This window comes from Pseudophryne corroboree, chromosome 7 (assembly GCF_028390025.1).
Source record: "Pseudophryne corroboree isolate aPseCor3 chromosome 7, aPseCor3.hap2, whole genome shotgun sequence".
In the NCBI taxonomy this organism is placed as follows: Eukaryota; Metazoa; Chordata; class Amphibia; order Anura; family Myobatrachidae; genus Pseudophryne; species Pseudophryne corroboree.
In genome coordinates this window covers 103706638-103726371 of record NC_086450.1, presented here as the reverse complement: position 1 = coordinate 103726371, position 19734 = coordinate 103706638, and the positions used below count along the sequence as shown (strand labels likewise).

General features: G+C 48.2%; 1 protein-coding gene across 1 annotated transcript in view; it reads left to right on the top strand.

Moving 5' to 3' along the window:
* The window catches only part of UBR3 (ubiquitin protein ligase E3 component n-recognin 3), a 406648-nt gene that overhangs the window by 89612 nt on the left and 297302 nt on the right, over nt 1–19734 (top strand). Inside the window, exon 6 of the mRNA XM_063933505.1 lies at nt 4509–4575. Coding sequence (XP_063789575.1) covers nt 4509–4575 — 67 coding nt within the window. The remainder of the gene's footprint in view (nt 1–4508; nt 4576–19734) is intronic.

Sequence of the window (19734 nt, the reverse complement as noted above, 5' to 3'; positions counted from 1 at the left end):
TGAATCTACCTTTTAACATTGCAGCAGGCTGCCACGGGACAGCAGGATCTCCGAGAGATACTGGGGGGAGGTGTTCAGCTGTTTGGTGAGGCCTCTGTTCAGTCAACTTCGGCGGATACCACTGGTAAGTCTGACTTCGTGAGTTAGCCTCCTTCACAACGCTTGGTGACGCATTCTTTTGTGGGATGCAGTCATTTTAACCGGTTCAATGCCGTTCTTTTTTCCTTTTCTGTGCAGACAGTGGAAGGTGAAACGGTAAGAGTTCTGCAGCCTTGTTAGGTTTGCAGAAGTGCATGTCGTTTTCTGTTTCCTACACATCCACCACTTGTCGCTGAGTCTATCGGGCTGGTCCCCACTCCGGTGGGCACTCGTCTACTAATTTTCAGTTGGTCCAGGAATAGACTAGGACCTGTGGGTTTTTATAGAATCCAAAGGGGAACATTCTAAGTTACGGTTGTGGCCCCTTACTGTTATTCTAATAGATCTTGCCGTTCCACTCTGGAAGTGGAGATAGTACGCGACGCCATACAGAGGTGCCTCAGCATCAGATCAGGACATTGTCTGGTTGTCCCTGTATAAAGGTGCAAATCGTTGTTTCTCTCTGTTCTTCGACACAGGGATTGGCTGTTGTTTCCAACGACACAGATGTCGGAGGTGGGTTTCAGAGTAGATAATGACCGGTTAAGGTTCGGTGTTTTTCCTGTGAAAAGAGGTCTGAAGATCCAGAGTTGGATCAGCTTTGCTCCAGAGTTGGATCAGCTTTGCTGTGACACTTCATCAATGTATTCCGTTACTAAAACAGTTGGGTGCGGCCTGAGAGGCCTTTTTTGGTGAGCAGGTCTAATGCCAGAGTGGTTTTCAAGAGACCAGTTGGGAATGTGGTCCAGGTCTCACCTGCACATGCACCAGAATATAATCCTAACGGCCAGGACATCGCTCCTGTGGTGTCTCCTCGGTTCTCTCCTTTTAGAGGGATGAAGGTTCGATTTCCAGGTGTAGATCCTGGTGTCCGTGCATACAGATCTCGAGGCTGGGGAGCAGTCCTTGTAAGGGACGTATTTCCAGGGGATGAGGTCAAGTTGGAAAGCTTGTCTGCAATAGCCTTTCTTGAATTAAGAGTTAGTTTCGACTAACGTATTCTTCGTGTTCTGCCCGTGTTCGTTCTGCCAGACGACTTGTCGGCGGTGGCGTAAGTAAGCCGATATGGCGGAACAAGGAGAAAAGCGGCAATGGCAGAAGATGCACAGTTTTGCCGTTGGGTGGAAAGTCTGGTAATCGCTATATTAGCGGTCTTCGTTCCGGAGGTGAACGACTGAAGAATAGATTTCCTCTGCTGGCGCGTTCTCCATCCGGGAGAAATTCAGTCATCGTCAAGAAGTTTTCACAGAAGTGACAAGTTTTTGAGGAATGTCGCAATTGGTCAGGTGGGCGTCTCGCCTCAACGAGAGGCCTCAGGGATATTGTTCCAGGTCAAGGGACACTCAAGCTATAGCAGTGGACACCCTTGTGACACCGTGGGTGTTTTTAGTCAGTCTATGTGGCCTCTCCGTTTTCACGTTTCTGAAGGTGCTAAGCGTAAGATGAACAAAGGTTCCGGTGATCCTCTTGGATCCGGTCTAGCCAAGGAGGGTTGGCTATCCAATTTTTTCATGGTTTACTCATAGAAGATTTCTGCCCTCTTCCTCTACGGGAGGAACTGTTACAACAAGATCAGGGCGTGTATCAAGTCTTACCGCGGCTGCGTCTGACGGCGAGGCAGTTGAATGCCATATCCTAAGCCGAACGGGTGTTCCCAGTGAAGTCGTTTCCTCAATTCTTCAGGCTAGGAAAGAGCTAACGGCAAAGCGTTACCACCGTAGTTGGCGAAACTATGTGTCTCGATGTGTATCCGGGAAGGCTCCTATGGAAGACTTTCAGCTAGGTCGTGCTTATCCATACTTTACAAGCCGGTGTGGATGCAAGCCTAATAAGTTTCTTTACAAAAAAAAAAAATTCTCTCTTGGAACGTGGTCATGCTATTGGCTTTGACGGCCGCAAGGCGGGTGTCGGAAGTGGTGGTTTTGTCTCACAAGAGCCTTGTTTGATCTTTCATGTGGAAAGAGAGGAATTGAGAACTCGGTTGGTAGTTCTACCAAGAGTGGTTTCTGGGTTTCGCAGAAATCTGCCTAGTTTGATGCCGGTGGTTACTTAGGCATTGGCTGAGTCAAATTCTCTCGATCTAGCCAGGGATTTGAATATTTAGCTCGCCAATTTGGCTCGGTTTGGAGAAACAGAGGCTTTGTTTGTCTGGTATGTCCCAGCATGGTTTGGGAGTCTGCGTTATGCAGTCTGTTACACGCTGGATCTGTGATGCGATTTGGCATGTTCGTTCTACGGCTGGATTGCCGTCACCGAAGTCGGTAGAGGCCCATTCTCTTGGGAAGTTGGGTTTTTCTTGGGCAGATGCCAGAGGAGTCTCGGCGGTTCAACTTTGCCGAGCGGATTCTTGGTCGGGTTCAAACGCTTTTGCTATGCTCTACAAGTTTGATACCCTGACTTTTGGGGACCTTTTGTTTGCTCAATCGGTGCTGCAGAGTCGTCCGCACTCTCCCGCCCGTTTTGGAGCTTTGGTATAGACCCCATGGTCCTTTTGGAGTCCCCAGCATCCTCTAGGACGTATGAGAAAATAGGATTTTAGTACCTACCGGTAAATCCTTTTCTCTTAGTCCGTAGAGGATGCTGGGCGCCCGTCCCAGTGCGTACTGTGTCTGCAGTTATTGGTTTTGGTTACCCCCTGGTGGTGTGTCTTCTCGGTCAGGCGGTTGCTACCGTTATTCCTGCCATGGCATGCGGTGTCTTATTATTGGTTTTGTTGACACACAGTTTGTGTTACATATTTTCTCAGCATGTGGCTGTGTTTTGTTCATGCCGTTGACTGATATTCTACTGAATGCCACGTTCTACGGTGTTTGAGGTGTGAGCTGGTATGACACTCACCGTGTTTATAACAATAAATTCTTTCTTCGAAATGTCCATCTCTCCTGGGCACAGTTTTCTAACTGAGGTCTGGAGGAGGGGCATAGAGAGAGGAGCCAGTTCACACCCAGTTTGTCTTTATAGTGTGCCCTAGCTCCTGCGGATCCATCTATACCCCATGGTCCTTTTGGAGTCCCCAGCATCCTCTACGGACTAAGAGAAAAGGATTTACCGGTAGGTACTAAAATCCTATTTTTGGATAGGATTAAATTCATATTCTTCACCTAATTCACTCATTAAAAAACAACAACAATTTCTGAGCGTTTTTTTGGGGAAAAAATTGTTAATTAAGTGATTAATCAAGCAGCTGCCATAAACATCTCCTGAGTGTGGAGCGGTGACAGAGTTCCTCACTGTCTTGTGGCCATCCGCTGCTTCCAGGTCCCCGCCAGTCACATGCAGTGGCAAACGCAGGATTTGCATGGGGGGGTTCCCAGAACTGGGTGGAGCCAATCACGGGGGTGGGGACTGAGGTGACCCAGTATATGCTGGGTCCGTAAAACTAGTGTGTGTGTATATGTATGTATATATATATATATATATATATATATATGTATGTATATATATAATGTGTGTGTGTGTGTGTGTGTATATATATATATATATATATATATAGCATATTAAACGTGTGTGTGTGTGTGTATGTGTATATATATATATATATATATATATATATATACATACATACAGTACACGTCTACTGTATATACACATGTATACATATCATGTGTGTGTTTATATGTATGTGTGTTTATATGTATGTGTGTGTATATATATATATATATATATATATATATATGTGTGTGTATATATGTATGCACATGGATATATATGTACTATAATTAAAATAAAGTATACTTTTATTAAGCACTTACAAGTGCCACCAGGAAGACAGCAGGCTGCAGAGGACGCTAGACAGCCCATTAATAATACTCATGCAGCAAAAAAAAAAAATATATTTTTTTTTTGGGTGGAGGGGGTTTCTGGGTGATCGGAAACCCCCCCTGGGTGCGCCACTGACGTGGTATTCTAAAATCATGCAGATTTACTGAAAGCATCTCCTCTTGCTGGAGATGGGAGAGATGTTAGTGGTGCCATAGTGAATGGTCTGTAGAAGTTGTGTATCAGCTTCTTAGAGAGAGGATTCTAGTCCTCTGGTAGGAACACCCTCCTTACTAGTGCTGGGAAAGTGGAAAACCTGTGGTGCTGTTGTACTATGAGAAAATACTCCAGGAAAATGTTTGCTTTTAAGATGTGTGGTCGCTCACGGAGCAGCTGAACACAGAACTGGGCTTTGCGAGGGTGACAGTCTTCTCCGTGAAGCCCTGCAAATTAGGGAGGTATGGAGTATTCATTAAAGAGCAATAGATATAAATGCCTATCTTTTATAAATTTTTTATGATACTTTTGGCTTTCTGAGATTTGTGTTTATCTCTTAAAATTGGAGGCTGACAACTGAGTAATATAATTTGCTGTTTGTTGTAATATACCAGGAGGACCGGGATGACAGACCCTGCGTAGGGAAACGAAAGCGAGTGAAATTAAGCAGTAGCACCAAAGGTACGTGCACCTCACATCACCCTCATGTGTACTTACTGATACTCCATCTTTCCCTTTCCCCAGCAATTGTGTGTTATGTCCTGGTCTTTTGCCAAAATTAGAAACTATCAGAATTTTTTTGTAAGAAGTAAAGTTGAGCTGCCTCTTTCCTTTCTATTGGATGCAATATAACCAAAGAAGGATACAATAAATAAACAAGTTTCCATACGATGGGGAGATTTGCTTTAGTCAGGTGATTTTGTGCTGGCATTGATGACCATGACATCTGTATATAAAAACCCCCTAAAGCTAGGTATACATAATTATCTGCCCAATCTGCCCAATATCAGCGATTGGTCGGTTATGCATGTCCGTCCAGTGCAATGTTTTGTAAGCACCACTGTGGCCGAGTGGTTGACATTTCCCCTGTTCCTTCACAGGAGGGAAAGGGAGGGGGGGTGGGGGACACGCAAGATTTTGTGTGGCCATGCACTGTGAGTTATCTACAGTGTATGGCCACAATAATTGCAGGTTGTCAGGCTGACAGATAGAAAGGCCTGTATGGTTAAGGGGTCGCAGCCCCTTACAACGGCGTTAACAGCGCACGCAGGGCCTGATGAATCACCTAGAAGGTGCTGTGGTTGGTGGAGTGGCAGGTTCGGGGCAGATGAGAATGGGGGAGGGGGTCTGTGGGTGCCGCGGGTGGGGGAGGGGCGGTAGCGTGGGTGGGACGGGTGCGTGGGTGCCACGGGTGGGGCCTAGAGCCACCACAGGTGCTGGGATGCTGCTGGTGGGGGAGGGGTGGGTGCGGGAAGGGGTCCGGAGCCACCGCGGGTGGTGGAGGGGGTGTGTGGGGGTGCCGCGGATAGGGCCCGGAGGTACTGCGAGTTGGGGAGGGGCGGGTAATGCTTCTCCTGTTTCTCCTTCTGGAAGCAGCTAAGCTGCTGTCCTCCCTTTGGCAGTGGCTCTCCCGGAGACTCCCACAGCAGCCAAGCAGCCAGTCACTATTGTTAGCGCCGGTGTCCCAACGCGCCGCATTCCAGGGAAGAAGATGCACTCAATAAAATACAGCTCCCAGCAGGCCTTAGCTCAGGAATGCTTTGGCACTAAGGCCTGCTGAGACCTGTAGTTTATTTAGTGCGTCTACTTCCCTGTAATGCGGTGCGTTGGGACACCTGTGCTAACAATAGTGACTGGCTGGCAGAACTGACTGACTCGCTGAATCAATGTAAAAGGTGGGAGTGCAGTGCAGTGTCAGAGACAATGCACACCCACTGCACTGCACAGTACTGTCACCTTTTACATTGGTTCAGCGTCCAGACATTACCCTCCGCGATATCACCCACTCTATCCGTTACGTTAGCCATCTCGGGGCTTCCAGGCCGGCAGCCCAGGTGCTGTGTTGTGGAGTCAGGGCTTGTGGGGATCTGGGCGTGGCTGCGGCAGGGAGGCACTTCTGTGACATCACGCGCAGAGGAGGCTCCGGGGCTCAGAGAGTATGGGGCACAGGGAGGGCTATCATACACAGGGCCGCTTTCATACACATCTATGCCGGTTGCCGCAGCAGCTTTTGTTTCACCTGCGCCACAGCTAGGGAGTGGGGATTGCTGATGCCGGAGGGGGCAGGTGGACTGGCAGCAGGACATAAGACACTGCAGTAAAAGGATTCCCCCCCCCCCCCCCCTATCTACAGCGCAGAGACTTGCAGCAAATGCAGTGGGCCTATTTTGGGATGTGGACCTGGAGCTGCAGCTCCATCGGCCCCATTGTTAATCCTGCTAATGGAACACACAGCAGTCAAAGGTCAGAGCCTCCCATTGGATGTAACCTGTGTGGGAGGGCGTTTCACGCCCAATCAGCTGTGGAGTGGGTGTGATAGACCTGCTGCTAACCCAATTTTAGCTCCTAGCCACGCCCAGCATTATCCACACAGTCACAGAGTGACAGATCTGGGCTATTATATAGGAGATAAAATGGTGTGAGCCAATGGGCACTGTCGGTATATGGGTCCATTAGCATTCAACTTCCAAGCCACAGGCTAGTAAAGTAGATAAGGGAAAAAGAGGACAGAGCGAAACAGGTGGTGAAATATGATAATTTGCTGCCAGTAATCCCCCTAGGTGCAGTTGCACAAGTAGTCACAAGGAAATGTAATCTAGTCACACAATGATATTTACTATGGCAACTGGTATATAGACATTATGGGATCCAGAATAAACACAGAATGGAGAAACCTGCAGCAAATTAAGTTTAGAATACATAAATAATAGGCAGTCAGTAGCGCAGTCAGAGTACAGAGTGAAACTAGTCATTCAAGTAAAGTCCTGGGTATTAAATAAACAAAGGAGGGAACATATATACACTGCTCAAAAAAATAAAGGGAACACTTAAACAACACAATGTAACTCCAAGTCAATCACACTTCTATGAAATCAAACTGTCCACTTAGGAAGCAACACTGATTGACAATCAATTTAACATGCTATTGTGCAAATGGATTAGACAACAGGTGGCAATTATAGGCAATTAGCAAGACACCCCCAATAAAGGAGTTGTTCTGCAGGTGGTGACCACAGACCACTTCTCAGCTCCTAAGCGTTCTGGCTGATGTTTTGGTCACTTTTGAAAGCTGGCGGTGCTTTCACTCTAGTGGTAGTATGAGACGGAGTCTACAACCCACACAAGTGGCTCAGGTAGTGCAGCTCATCCAGGATGGCACATCAATGTGAGCTGTGGCAAGAAGGTTTGCTGTGTCTGTCAGCGTAGTGTCCAGAGCATGGAGGCACTACCAGGAGACAGGCCAGTACATCAGGAGACGTGGAGGAGGCCGTAGGAGGGCAACAACCCAGCAGCAGCTACCTCCGCCTTTGTGCAAGGAGGAACAGGAGGAGCACTGCCAGAGCCCTGCAAAATGACCTCCAGCAAGCCACAAATGTGCATGTGTCTACTCAAACGATCAGAAACAGACTCCATGAGGGTGGTATGAGGGCCCGAGGTCCACAGGTGGGGGTTGTGCTTACAGCCCAACACCGTGCAGGACGTTTGGCATTTGCCAGAGAACACCAAGATTGGCAAATTCGCCACTGGCGCCCTGTGGTCTTCACAGATGAAAGCAGGTTCTCACTGAGCACAGATGTGACAGAGTCTGGAGATGCCAAGGAGAACGTTCTGCTGCCTGCAACATCCTCCAGCATGACCGGTTTGGCAGTGGGTCAGTAATGGTGTGGGATGGCATTTCTTTGGGGGGCCGCAGGTAGCCTGACTGCCATTAGGTACCGAGATGAGATCCTCAGACCCCTTGTGAGACCATATGCTGGTTCGGTTGGCCCTGGGTTCCTCCTAATGCAAGACAATGCTAGACCTCATGTGGCTGGAGTGTGTCTGCAGTTCCTGCAAGACGAAGGCATTGATGCTATGGACTGGCCCGCCCGTTCCCCAGACCTGAATCCAATTGAGAACATCTGGGACATCATGTCTCGCTCCATCCACCAACGCGACGTTGCACCACAGACTGTCCAGGAGTTGGCGGATGCTTTAGTCCAGGTCTGGGAGGAGATCCCTCAGGAGACCATCCGCCACCTCATCAGGAGCATGCCCAGGCGTTGTAGGGAGGTCATACAGGCACCTGGAGGCCGCACACACTACTGAGCCTCATTTTGACTTGTTTTAAGGACATTACATCAAAGTTGGATCAGCCTGTAGTGTGTTTTTCCACTTTAATTTTGAGTGTGACTCCAAATCCAGACCTCCATGGGTTAATAAATTTGATTTCCATTGATCATTTTTGTGTGATTTTGTTGTCAGCACATTCAACTATGTAAAGAACAAAGTATTTAATAAGAATATTTCATTCATTCAGATCTAGGATGTGTTGTTTTAGTGTTCCCTTTATTTTTTTTGAGCAGTGTATATACTCATTTCAATATAGAAATGATGCTCTCCACTGTAAGAATGTTATACATACAATAACAGTCTATCAAACAAATCCGAGCTTTCGCATCAATGAATGAATTGTCTTTGTGTTACCAGTTGACCAGCACAAGATTACTTTCTTCCCAAATGTCCTCCAGGATAGGCCCTCACCTTAGGAAATACAGTTATGGGGTTTATAATTTCTTAAAGTCACCCAATGATTAAGATGATGCTCATATGTATGCTTACATGAGCTAACGATTGAAGACACATTTAAAGGTATCTTTAGGTGCCACAATCTGTGCAGCCGTGTTTAAGCCCAGGACCACCACATGTATTAGGTACAGGAGCCAATGCTCACATTAATGCTTACCTAAGCTTTGCTGGTGTCACACACATAATGGTTTCTTTGTTCCTATTCAAAGGATGGAAGGTAGTCAGAAGTTTCTCTTCTTGCAGACACAAAGACATAGGATTCGCAGTTGTAGAGTCCAGAGACAATTCACGATCCAGCACTGAGGAGTAAATGGACTAAAGTTGTTTTTCAACCGATTTTGCAAATCTGATTTTTAAAGTTTAAAACCTACTAAAAATGTATTTAAATCCCAACTTTCGACTAGTATTGACCATCAAACACACCATCTGTACGTTTTAATAGATGGCTAAACAAACCTAATTTTCAGTTGGTTTGAAAGCAGACTCCTAATCGACCAAAAATAATAGACTAATCTGAAGCAGGTCTGTTTAACGTCTAAAGCATGTAAATGTATAATTGGCTGAAACCTCATTATGATGCCTATAAAAATGGACACAACCATTTGATGCAGTCTAGCTGTAGTATCGTGGCAATTTAAAAATGCATTAGACAAATTTCTAACAAAAAGATATCCAAGGATATACCAGTTAAAAGGATTGTATTTTTAGAAACTGTATTAATGGTTGTTAGTTTGACTTAAAATATAACTTCATCTTGGTCACTATACTGTAGTTAAGCTATAGTATATACAAAATAGTGTAAGAGTTATAGTACAGGTTGAATTTGATGGACAAATTGTCTTTTCTCTAGCATCCATAAGGGATATTGGGGAGACTTAGTACGATTGGGTATAGACGGGGTCCAGAGGAGCCGGTGCACTTTAAATTTCTTCACTGGGTGTGCTGGCTCCTCCCCTCTATGCCCCCTCCCACAGGCAGTTTAGAAAAAAGTGCCCTCAGGAGAGGATGCACATCTCTGCAGCTCCAGAGAGTTTTCTTCAATTTCTTTTAAACTTTTATTATTTTCAGTATGCTGTTTGGTCAACAGCATACCTACACCGTGGGAGGTTAGGGGTGGGACGGTCACCGGCCTTGCGAGGTGCAGAGCCGCTTCCCCGCTGCAGGACCACCGTCCTGAGAGGTTGTTTGTTCAGCGAGGCACAGCGCCTTGGATATATCAATCACAGCACACCGCACACCTCTAACACTAGCCTGAAGGTGACGTCTGTGGTGAGTAAGCCGGGGGCCCCGCTAGGTGGTTCCCCCGGTTCAAAGTGCGGCTGAACGTGGGTGCGGCATACGGGACCCCCCTGGAGGGACACGCTAGAACTCCCCGTGTAAACTGGCTCAGGATGGCTTAAACTAGCACTGATTCAATGTTTTTAAGCATGATTGGAGACATTGCCAGTATAAAAACGCTGTAGCTCCTGTGCCATTGAATGCGGGACAGGGGGGCGGAGCTACCTCAGAGCAGGACCAGAGGCATTTTGGCGCCTTCCACTGCTTACTGCAGCAGCACTCGGCACACACAGCGCTTCCTGACTCCCAAGACACACTGGAAAACTGGTACAGGGTGTAGCATAGGGGGAGAGCCGCTATTGTACACAATCTGGGTCCTCTACAAGGCAGAATTTACTAGTGTTTCACTGTAATATAATTAGCTGACAGTCTCACTGGGGCGGTACAGCTGGGGGTGTGCTGGTGTCTCTCTCTGTGTGTCTCCTCTCACATACAGTAAGGGCAGGCTTGATCAGCATTACTGTCTATGTGTATGTGATTGTGATTACTGTAAACATGGGTAAACACAAACTCTGTAGTGTATGCCACACTAGATTCTCTCCCTTATCTACTGATTTTGTTTCATGTGACCAATGCAGTCACTATTCACAATCTTCAGTAAAGGGGCTGGGGAGAGGGTCCAGAGCCCTCCTGGCTAGGGGCTCTTAAAACTATGATGTCTGATATGTCATCACAACTCACTGCTAATGTGCAGAAAACTCAGCTACTACAGCAGACTGTTGCAGACTTAGCTGCTAGGGCAGATGTTACACAGCCCTCCATCTCTCATGCAGGTCCACAAAAGCGAGGTTTACCTGCCCTACTCTCTAAATCAGAGGTGGATATACAGGAGGATGGGGGGGACTTAGATCCCATTAGTGGGGATCCTGATTCTGCTCAGGGTATTGAACCCCTCATTCTGGCTATACGGGACGTGTTAAAGCTCCCTTTAGAGGACGCTGCGTCACAACAGTTGTATTTCTCTACACAAAACATGCCTAATGTCACTTTACCCGATTCTGCAGAGTTAGATGACATATTTAAGTTGGCCTGGAGAAATCCAGACAAAAAATTCTAAGTGTCAAAAAAGTTTTTGCGCACTTTACCATTTGCTCCTGAAGGTAGGAAAGTCTGGGAAGACCCCCCGGGGGTTGACGTATCAGTCTCTTGACTGTCCAAAAAGGCGGTGCTCCAGGCTCCTTTACCATGAAGGATCCTGGGGATAGAAAGATAGAGACTGCACTCAAATCTATTTACATGGCAGCAGGTATATCGCAGAGGCTGGTCATAGCAGGTTACTGGATGACCCATGCCATTCACATGTGGGCTACTCAGATTCAGGAGGGCCTCTCCGGGGTTATGCCTCTGGTCACTATGGTGACTCTCCTCAAGCACATTCAGTACACTACATGTGTCCTGTGTGACTCGCTCAAGGAGATGGGAAATATTAATGCTAGGACTTCTGCCATGGCAGTGTCGGTGCGCAGGGCTTTGTGGTTGCGTCAGTGGATAGCAGACGCAGAATCAAAGCGCAGTGTGGAATCCCCTTTTCGGGGGAATGGCTCTTTGGAGTTGAGTTGGATATGTGGATTTCCAAAGTCACGTTTCTCGCCTCTGGGGCCCCGCCGGCTAGGCGTTCGTACCCGGGGCCGTCTGTTCAGTCGGTGTACAGATTCCGTTCTAGGGCCAGAGGTCCCTCCAATGCAAATAGAGGCGCCAGAGGTAAGTCAAAAAGACCTGCAACCACCAGTTCTTAGGAACAGAGCACCAGTTCTGCTTCAACTAAGTCCTCAGCATGACGGTGCCCACCCACCCCGAGGAGATCTCGAGGTGGGAGCCCGACTGCGTCACTTCAGCCGGATCTGGGAAAGCTCCTGCCAGGATACCTGGGTAAGGAACCTCATTTCTCAGTGCAACAAGCTAGAGTTCGACGGTGCTCCTCCCCAATGATTTTTCAAATCAAGCTTACCAACTTTGGAGGATACACAACTTACGTTGCAACAGGCCGTCCGAAAGTTGGTCCAGTCCCACGTCATTGTTCCAGTACCGATACAACAATGAGGCAGGGGTTATTACTCTAGCCTGTTTGTGGTTCCAAAGCTAGACGGCTCGGTATGGCCCATTTTGAATCTAAAGTCCTTGAATCCCTACCTAAAGGTTTTCAAGTTCAAAATGGAATCCCTGAGGGTAGTGATTGCGGGTCTGGAAGAACAGGAGTTCCTGGTTTTCCTGGCTATCAAGGACGCCTACCTTCATATTCCAATTTGGCCACCTTATCAGGCTTATCTTAGGTTTGCCCTACTGGATAATCACTACCAGTTCCACGCACTGCACTTTGGCCTGTCCACAGCTCCGAAGGTATTCACAAAGGTGATGGCGGAGATGATGTTCCAGCTGCAGGGTCAAGGGGGTCAATGTTGTCCCTTACCTGGACAATCTTCTAATAAAAGCTAGATCCAGGGAGCTTTTATTGCTCCATATCGACCACACTATCCAACTTCTGTCACGCCATGGGTGGATTCTCAATCTACAGCAGTCCCACCTGGAACTGACTCAGCAGCTCCTGTTCCTGGGGATGTTATTGGATATGGTGGCCAAGAAGGTGTTCCTCCCAGAGGACCAGGCGAGAACACTTCAGGAGATTGTCCACATGGTGCTCCGACCTGCTCGTGTATCCATCCATCTTTGCATCAGATTGTTGGGGAAGATGGTCGCCTCCATGCCAGAACATTTCAATTGGATCTCCTGAACAAGTGGTCCGGATCACATCTACAGATGCACCGGATGATTCGGCTGCCACCTCAGGCCAGGATTTCCCTTCTGTGGTGGCTGTGGTCCTTCAATCTCCTAGATTGCCGGAGTTTCGGGATTCAGGATTGGACCCTCCTCATGACGGATGCGAGTCTGCGAGGATGGGGTGCTGTCACCCAAGGGGCACAGTTCCAAGGCAGGTGGTCAGCCCACGAAGCACTCCTTCCGATCAAACTTCTGGAACTTCGGGCGATCTACAATTCAAGCCACTCCTCTGCTCACGAATCACACAATCCAAGATCAGTCGGACAAATGCACTGCAGTGGCATACATCAATCAGCAAGGAGGGACAAAAGCAGCGACTGCATGCGAGAGGTGTCAGAGATACTCCTCTGGGCAGAAAGAAATGCAAGAGCAATGTCGGCAATTTTTAATTCTGGGTGTAGACTACTGGGAAGCGGACTTCCTCAGTCGTCACGACCTCCACCCGGGAGATTGGTGTCTCCACCATCAGGTGTTCCAGCAGATCATCCACTGGTGGGGGTGCCCGCAGATAGACATGATGGCTCCTCTTCTCAACAAGAAGCTTTACTGGTATTGCTCTAGAACCAGGGACCCTCAGGCGAGGGCAGTGGACGCACTGATGTTGCCTTGGCCTTACTGGCTGGTCTACCTGTTTCCTCCGATTCCGTTGCTCCCAAGGGTGCTCAAGCGAATCAGGAGTCCAGGCAATTCTGATTGCCCCAGATTGGCCTCGGAGGGTGTTCCACGCTGATCATCTGGATATGTTCGTCGAAGACCCTTGGCCTCTACCACTAAGAAACGATCTTCTTCAACAAGGATCATTCGTCTACCCGGACTTACAGCGACTTCGTTTGACGGAATGGAGGTTGAGCAGAACATCCTAGCTCACAAGGGCCTTTCCAAAAAGGTTATGTTTCAGGCCAGGAAACCTGTGACGCTAAAACACTATACTCGCGAAGATATGTCTCTTGGTGCGAGAAACGCACGTATCCACCTGCAGATTTCCACTGGGGACGTTTCTTACATTTCCTGCGGACTGGTGTGGATAAGGCGCAAAAATGGTGAAACAAACCAACCAAGGTTGGAAAGGGCGCTTTAAGTGTTTTCCAATTAAAAAGTGCAGCAGCTGCCTGTATAGGATAGTTACACCTATGTAAAAAGACCAAACTAAAATACAACAACAATGAGGCTGCGCTTAGAGAGATGAATTGTCTGGATAACAATATAAAATTTATTAAACTTAAAATCCGCCCATTGGACAATTAATATAGAAATACACTGTGATAAATTGCCTCTAAACACCTTTTAAGCCATCACATAAGCTTATTCCAAATGGACCAAAGGACCCTGTATACTTGAAACCAATTTTATCCTGGGGCTATAGCATAGTCCCTGGGCTGGAGAATTAAGTCCCAACGCTGGAGGATTAGCAGTTCCAATATTTTATCATGAAGTCAAGGAAAGTCCTCACCAGTATTGCGTTTTGGTAAGCAAAAGTCCAGTCCTTAGTTGTGGATATGGTTCAAGTCGGGCAGATTCTGGGGTCCGCGATGGTCCGGGCTTGCAGTAATGAATTGTGATGGGGTGATGAAGAGGCTCACACCTGAGCCTCTTCATCACCCCATCACAATTCATTACTGCAAGCCCGGACCATCGCGGACCCCAGAATCTGCCCGACTTGAACCATATCCACAACTAAGGACTGGACTTTTGCTTACCAAAACGCAATACTGGTGAGGACTTTCCTTGACTTCATGATAAAATATTGGAACTGCTAATCCTCCAGCGTTGGGACTTAATTCTCCAGCCCAGGGGCTATGCTATAGCCCCAGGATAAAATTGGTTTCAAGTATACAGGGTCCTTTGGTCCATTTGGAATAATCTTATGTGATGGCTTAAAAGGTGTTTAGAGGCAATTTATCACAGTGTATTTCTATATTAATTGTCCAATGGACGGATTTTAAGTTTAATAAATTTTATATTGTTATCCAGACAATTCATCTCTCTAAGCGCAGCCTCATTGTTGTTGTATTTTGGTGTGGATAAAGGGCTTGTGTCTGGGTTCCATTAAGGTCCAGATTTCAGCTCTCTCCATTTTCTTCCAGAAGAAATTGGCGCTGTTGCCAGAAGTTCAGACATTCTTGCAAGGGGTACTCCACATACAACCTCCTTTTGTGCCGCCTACGGCGCCCTGGGATTTGAATGTGCTGTTGGAATTTCTACAGTCCTCCTGGTTTGAGCCTCAAACAAGTACTTCACGTGGAAGACAGTGATGTTACTGGCCCTGGCTTTTGCTAGGCGTGTCTCAGAATTGGGGGCCTTATTGTGTAACAGTCCATACTTGGTCTTTTTAAGAGGACCTTAGTCAGCCTATTGTGGTTCCGTCCAGTTCTGACACTTCTGCTCCTCCGGAGGCATTGGATGCGGTGCGAGCCTTGAAGATCTATGTCAAGCGGACGGCTCGGATCAGAAAGACTGATTCCTTGGTCGTGCTCTATGATGCTCAGAGAAAGGGTTGTCCTGCTTCGAAGCAGTCCATTGCTCGTTGGCTTAGGCTTACTATCCAAAAGGCCTATGTGTCGGCAGCCTTACCTGTTCCTAAGTCACTGAGAGCCCACTCTACAAGATCAGTGGGCTCTTCCTGGGCGGCTGCAGTATGACATAACAACCTGAATGAATGTTTGTGGGTCCAAATGTGCATGTGACATGTTTTGGCCAACAGGAGAGCAGTAGGAAATTTAATTCAGTTTTGAGTCGACTTTGAGTTGGTTTAGAGTCTGTTTCTAACATCTATTTAACTAAAACTGAGTTTAGACTTTTAAAACCGACTCACGTCACCATCAAACGTAAACATAAAAGCGACTTTTAGTAAATATCCGATTTCTCTGACGTCCTAGTGGATGCTGGGAACTCCGTAAGGACCATGGGGAATAGACGGGCTCCGCAGGAGACTGGGCACTCTAAGAAAGAATTAGGACTACTGGTGTGCACTGGCTCCTCCCTCTATGCCCCTCCTCCAGACCTCAGTTAGAATCTGTGCCCGGCTCGAGCTGGTTGCACACTAGGGGCTCTCCTGAGCTTCTAGTAAATAAAGTATTTATTAGGTTTTTTATTTTCAGTGAGATCTGCTGGCAACAGACTCACTGCTACGAGGGACTTAGGGGAGAGAAGCGAACCTACCTGCTTGCAGCTAGCTTGGGCTTCTAGGCTACTGGACACCACTAGCTCCAGAGGGATCGAACACAGGCCCAGCCTCGGTCGTCCGGTCCCGGAGCCGCGCCGCCGCCCCCCTTGCAGAGCCAGAAGCAAGAAGAACGTCCTGGAAATCGGCGGCTGAAGACTCCGGTCTTCATTAAGGTAGCGCACAGCACTGCAGCTGTGCGCCATTGCTCCCTATGCACACCACATACTCCGGTCACTGATGGGTGCAGGGCGCTGGGGGGGGGGGGGCGCCCTGGGCAGCAATTAGAGTACCTTACATGGCGAACAGCACATAATATAGTCTAATACACTATATATGTGCAAAAATCCCCCGCCATAATATAAATATAAAGAGCGGGATAAGCCCGCCGAGACGGGGGCGGGGCTATCTCCCTCAGCACACTGGCGCCATTTCCTCTTCACAGCTCCGCTGGAAGACAGCTCCCCAGGCTCTCCCCTGCAGTTTCCAGGCTCAAAGGGTAAAAAAGAGAGGGGGGGCACTAAATTTAGGCACAAAACTGTATTGTATAGCTGCTATAGGGAAAATCATTTCTGTAATAGTGTAAATCCCTGTTTATATAGCGCTGTGGTGTGTGCTGGCATACTCTCTCTCTGTCTCCCCAAAGGACTTTGTGGGAGCTTGTCCTCAGTCAGAGCATTCCCTGTGTGTGTGCGGTGTGTCGGTACGGCTGTGTCGACATGTTTGATGAGGAGGCTTATGTGGAGGCGGAGCAGGTGCCGATAAATGTGTGTCACCCCTTGCGGGGTCGACACCAGAGTGGATGAATATGTGGAAGGTTTTACACGACAGTGTCAACTCCTTACATAAAAGGTTCGATGACATAACAGCTGTGGGACAGCCGGCTTCTCAGCCAGTGCCTACCCAGGTGTCTCAAAGGCCATCAGGGGCTCAAAAACGCCCGCTACCTCAGATGGCAGACACAGATGTCGACACGGAGTCTGACTCCAGTGTCGACGAGGACGAGACTAATGTACATTCCACTAGGGTCATCCGTTACATGATTACGGCAATGAAAAATGTGTTGCACATTTCTGACATTAACCCAAGTACCACTAAAAAAGGGTATTATGTTTGGGGAGAAAAAGCAACCAGTGGTTTTTCCCCCATCAGATGAGTTGAATGAAGTGTGTGAAGAAGCGTGGGCTTCCCCTGATAAGAAACTAGTGATTTCTAAAAAGTTACTGATGGCGTACCCTTTCCCGCCAGAGGACAGGTTACGTTGGGAGACATCCCCGAGGGTGGATAAAGCGCTCACACGCTTGTCAAAAAAGGTGGCACTGCCGTCTCAGGATACGGCCGCCTTAAAGGAGCCTGCGGATAGAAAGCAGGCGGCTATCCTGAAGTCTGTATATACACACTCAGGTACTATACTGAGACCTGCTATTGCTTCAGCATGGATGTGCAGTGCTGCAGCAGCGTGGTCTGATTCCCTGTCTGATAACATTGATTCCCTTGACAGGGATACTATATTGCTAACCATAGAGCATATTAAAGACATAGTCTTATATATGAGAGATGCACAGAGGGATATTTGCCGGCTGGCATCTAGAATTAATGCAATGTCCATTTCTGCCAGGAGAGTATTATGGACTCGGCAGTGGACAGGTGATGCGGATTCTAAAAGGCACATGGAGGTTTTGCCTTACAAGGGTGAGGAATTGTTTGGGGATGGTCTCTCGGACCTCGTTTCCACAGCAACAGCTGGGAAGTCGACATTTTTACCTCAGGTTCCCTCACAGCCTAAGAAAGCACCGTATTATCAGGTACAGTCCTTTCGGCCCCAGAAAGGCAAGCGGGTTAAAGGCGCGTCCTTTCTGCCCAGAGGCAGGGGTAGAGGGAAAAAGCTGCACCATACAGCCAGTTCCCAAGAACAAAAATCCTCCCCTGCTTCCACTAAATCCACCGCATGACGCTGGGGCTCCACTGGTGGAGCCAGGTGCGGTGGGGGCCTGTCTCCGGAACTTCAGCGACCGGTGGGTTCGCTCACAGGTGGATCCCTGGGTTCTACAAGTGGTATCTCAGGGATACAAGCTGGAATTCGAGACGTCTCCCCCTCGCCGTTACCTCAAATCAGCCTTGCCAGCTACTCCCCAGGACAGGGAGGTAGTGCTGGCGGCAATTCACAAGCTGTACCTCCAGCAGGTGATAATAAAAGTTCCCCTCCTTCAACAGGGACGGCGTTACTATTCCACAATGTTTGTGGTACCGAAACCAGACGGTTCGGTGAGACCCATTCTAAATTTGAAATCCTTGAACACTTATATAAGGAAGTTCAAGTTCAAAATGGAATCGCTCAGGGCGGTTATTGCAAGCCTGGAAGAAGGGGATTACATGGTATCACTGGACATCAAGGATGCTTACCTACATGTCCCCATTTACCCACCTCACCAGGTGTACCTCCGGTTTGTGGTACAGGACTGCCATTACCAATTCCAGACGTTGCCGTTTGGTCTGTCCACGGCACCGAGGGTATTTACCAAAGTAATGGCCGAAATGATGATACTCCTTCGAAAGAAGGGAGTTATAATTATCCCGTACTTGGACGATCTCCTTATAAAGGCGAGGTCCAGGGAGCAGTTGTTGGTCGGAGTAGCACTATCTCAGGAAGTGCTACAACAGCACGGCTGGATTCTGAATATTCCAAAGTCGCAGCTGGTTCCTACGACGCGTCTGCTGTTCCTGGGTATGATTCTGGACACAGAACAGAAGAAGGTGTTTCTCCCGGAGGAGAAGGCCAAGGAGTTGTCAAATCTGGTCAGAGACCTCCTGAAACCAAAACAGGTGTCGGTGCATCACTGCACGCGAGTCCTGGGAAAGATGGTAGCTTCTTACGAGGCAATTCCATTCGGCAGGTTCCATGCAAGGATCTTTCAGTGGGATCTGTTAGACAAGTGGTCCGGATCGCATCTTCAGATGCATCGGCTGATCACCCTGTCCCCGAGGGCCAGGGTGTCTCTGCTGTGGTGGCTGCAGAGTGCTCATCTTCTCGAGGGCCGCAGATTCGGCATACAGGACTGGGTCCTGGTGACCACGGATGCAAGCCTCCGAGGTTGGGGGGCAGTCACTCAGGGAAGAAACTTCCAAGGACAATGGTCGAGTCAGGAGGCTTCCCTACACATAAATATTCTGGAACTAAGGGCCATTTACAATGCCCTAAGTCAGGCAAGACCCCTGCTTCAAAACCAGCCGGTGCTGATTCAGTCAGACAACATCACGGCGGTCGCCCATGTAAACCGACAGGGCGGCACAAGAAGCAGGATGGCGATGGCAGAAGCCACAAGGATTCTCCGATGGGCGGAAAATCACGTGATAGCACTGTCAGCAGTGTTCATTCCGGGAGTGGACAACTGGGAAGCAGACTTCCTCAGCAGGCACGACCTCCACCCGGGAGAGTGAGGACTTCATCCAGAAGTCTTCCAGCTGATTGTAAATCGTTGGGAAAGGCCACAGGTGGACATGATGGCGTCCCGCCTCAAGAGGACCCTTGACCTCTGCCTCTCCGACAGGACCTGCTACAGCAGGGGCCCTGTCTGTTCCAAGACTTACCGCTGCTGCGTTTGACGGCATGGCGGTTGAACGCCGGATCTTGATGGAAAAGGGCATTCCGGTTGAAGTCATTCCTACGCTGATAAAAGCTAGGAAGGATGTGACAGCAAAACATTATCACCGCATATGGCAAAAATATGTTGCTTGGTGTGAGGCTATGAAGGCCCCCACAGAAGAATTTCAGCTGGGTC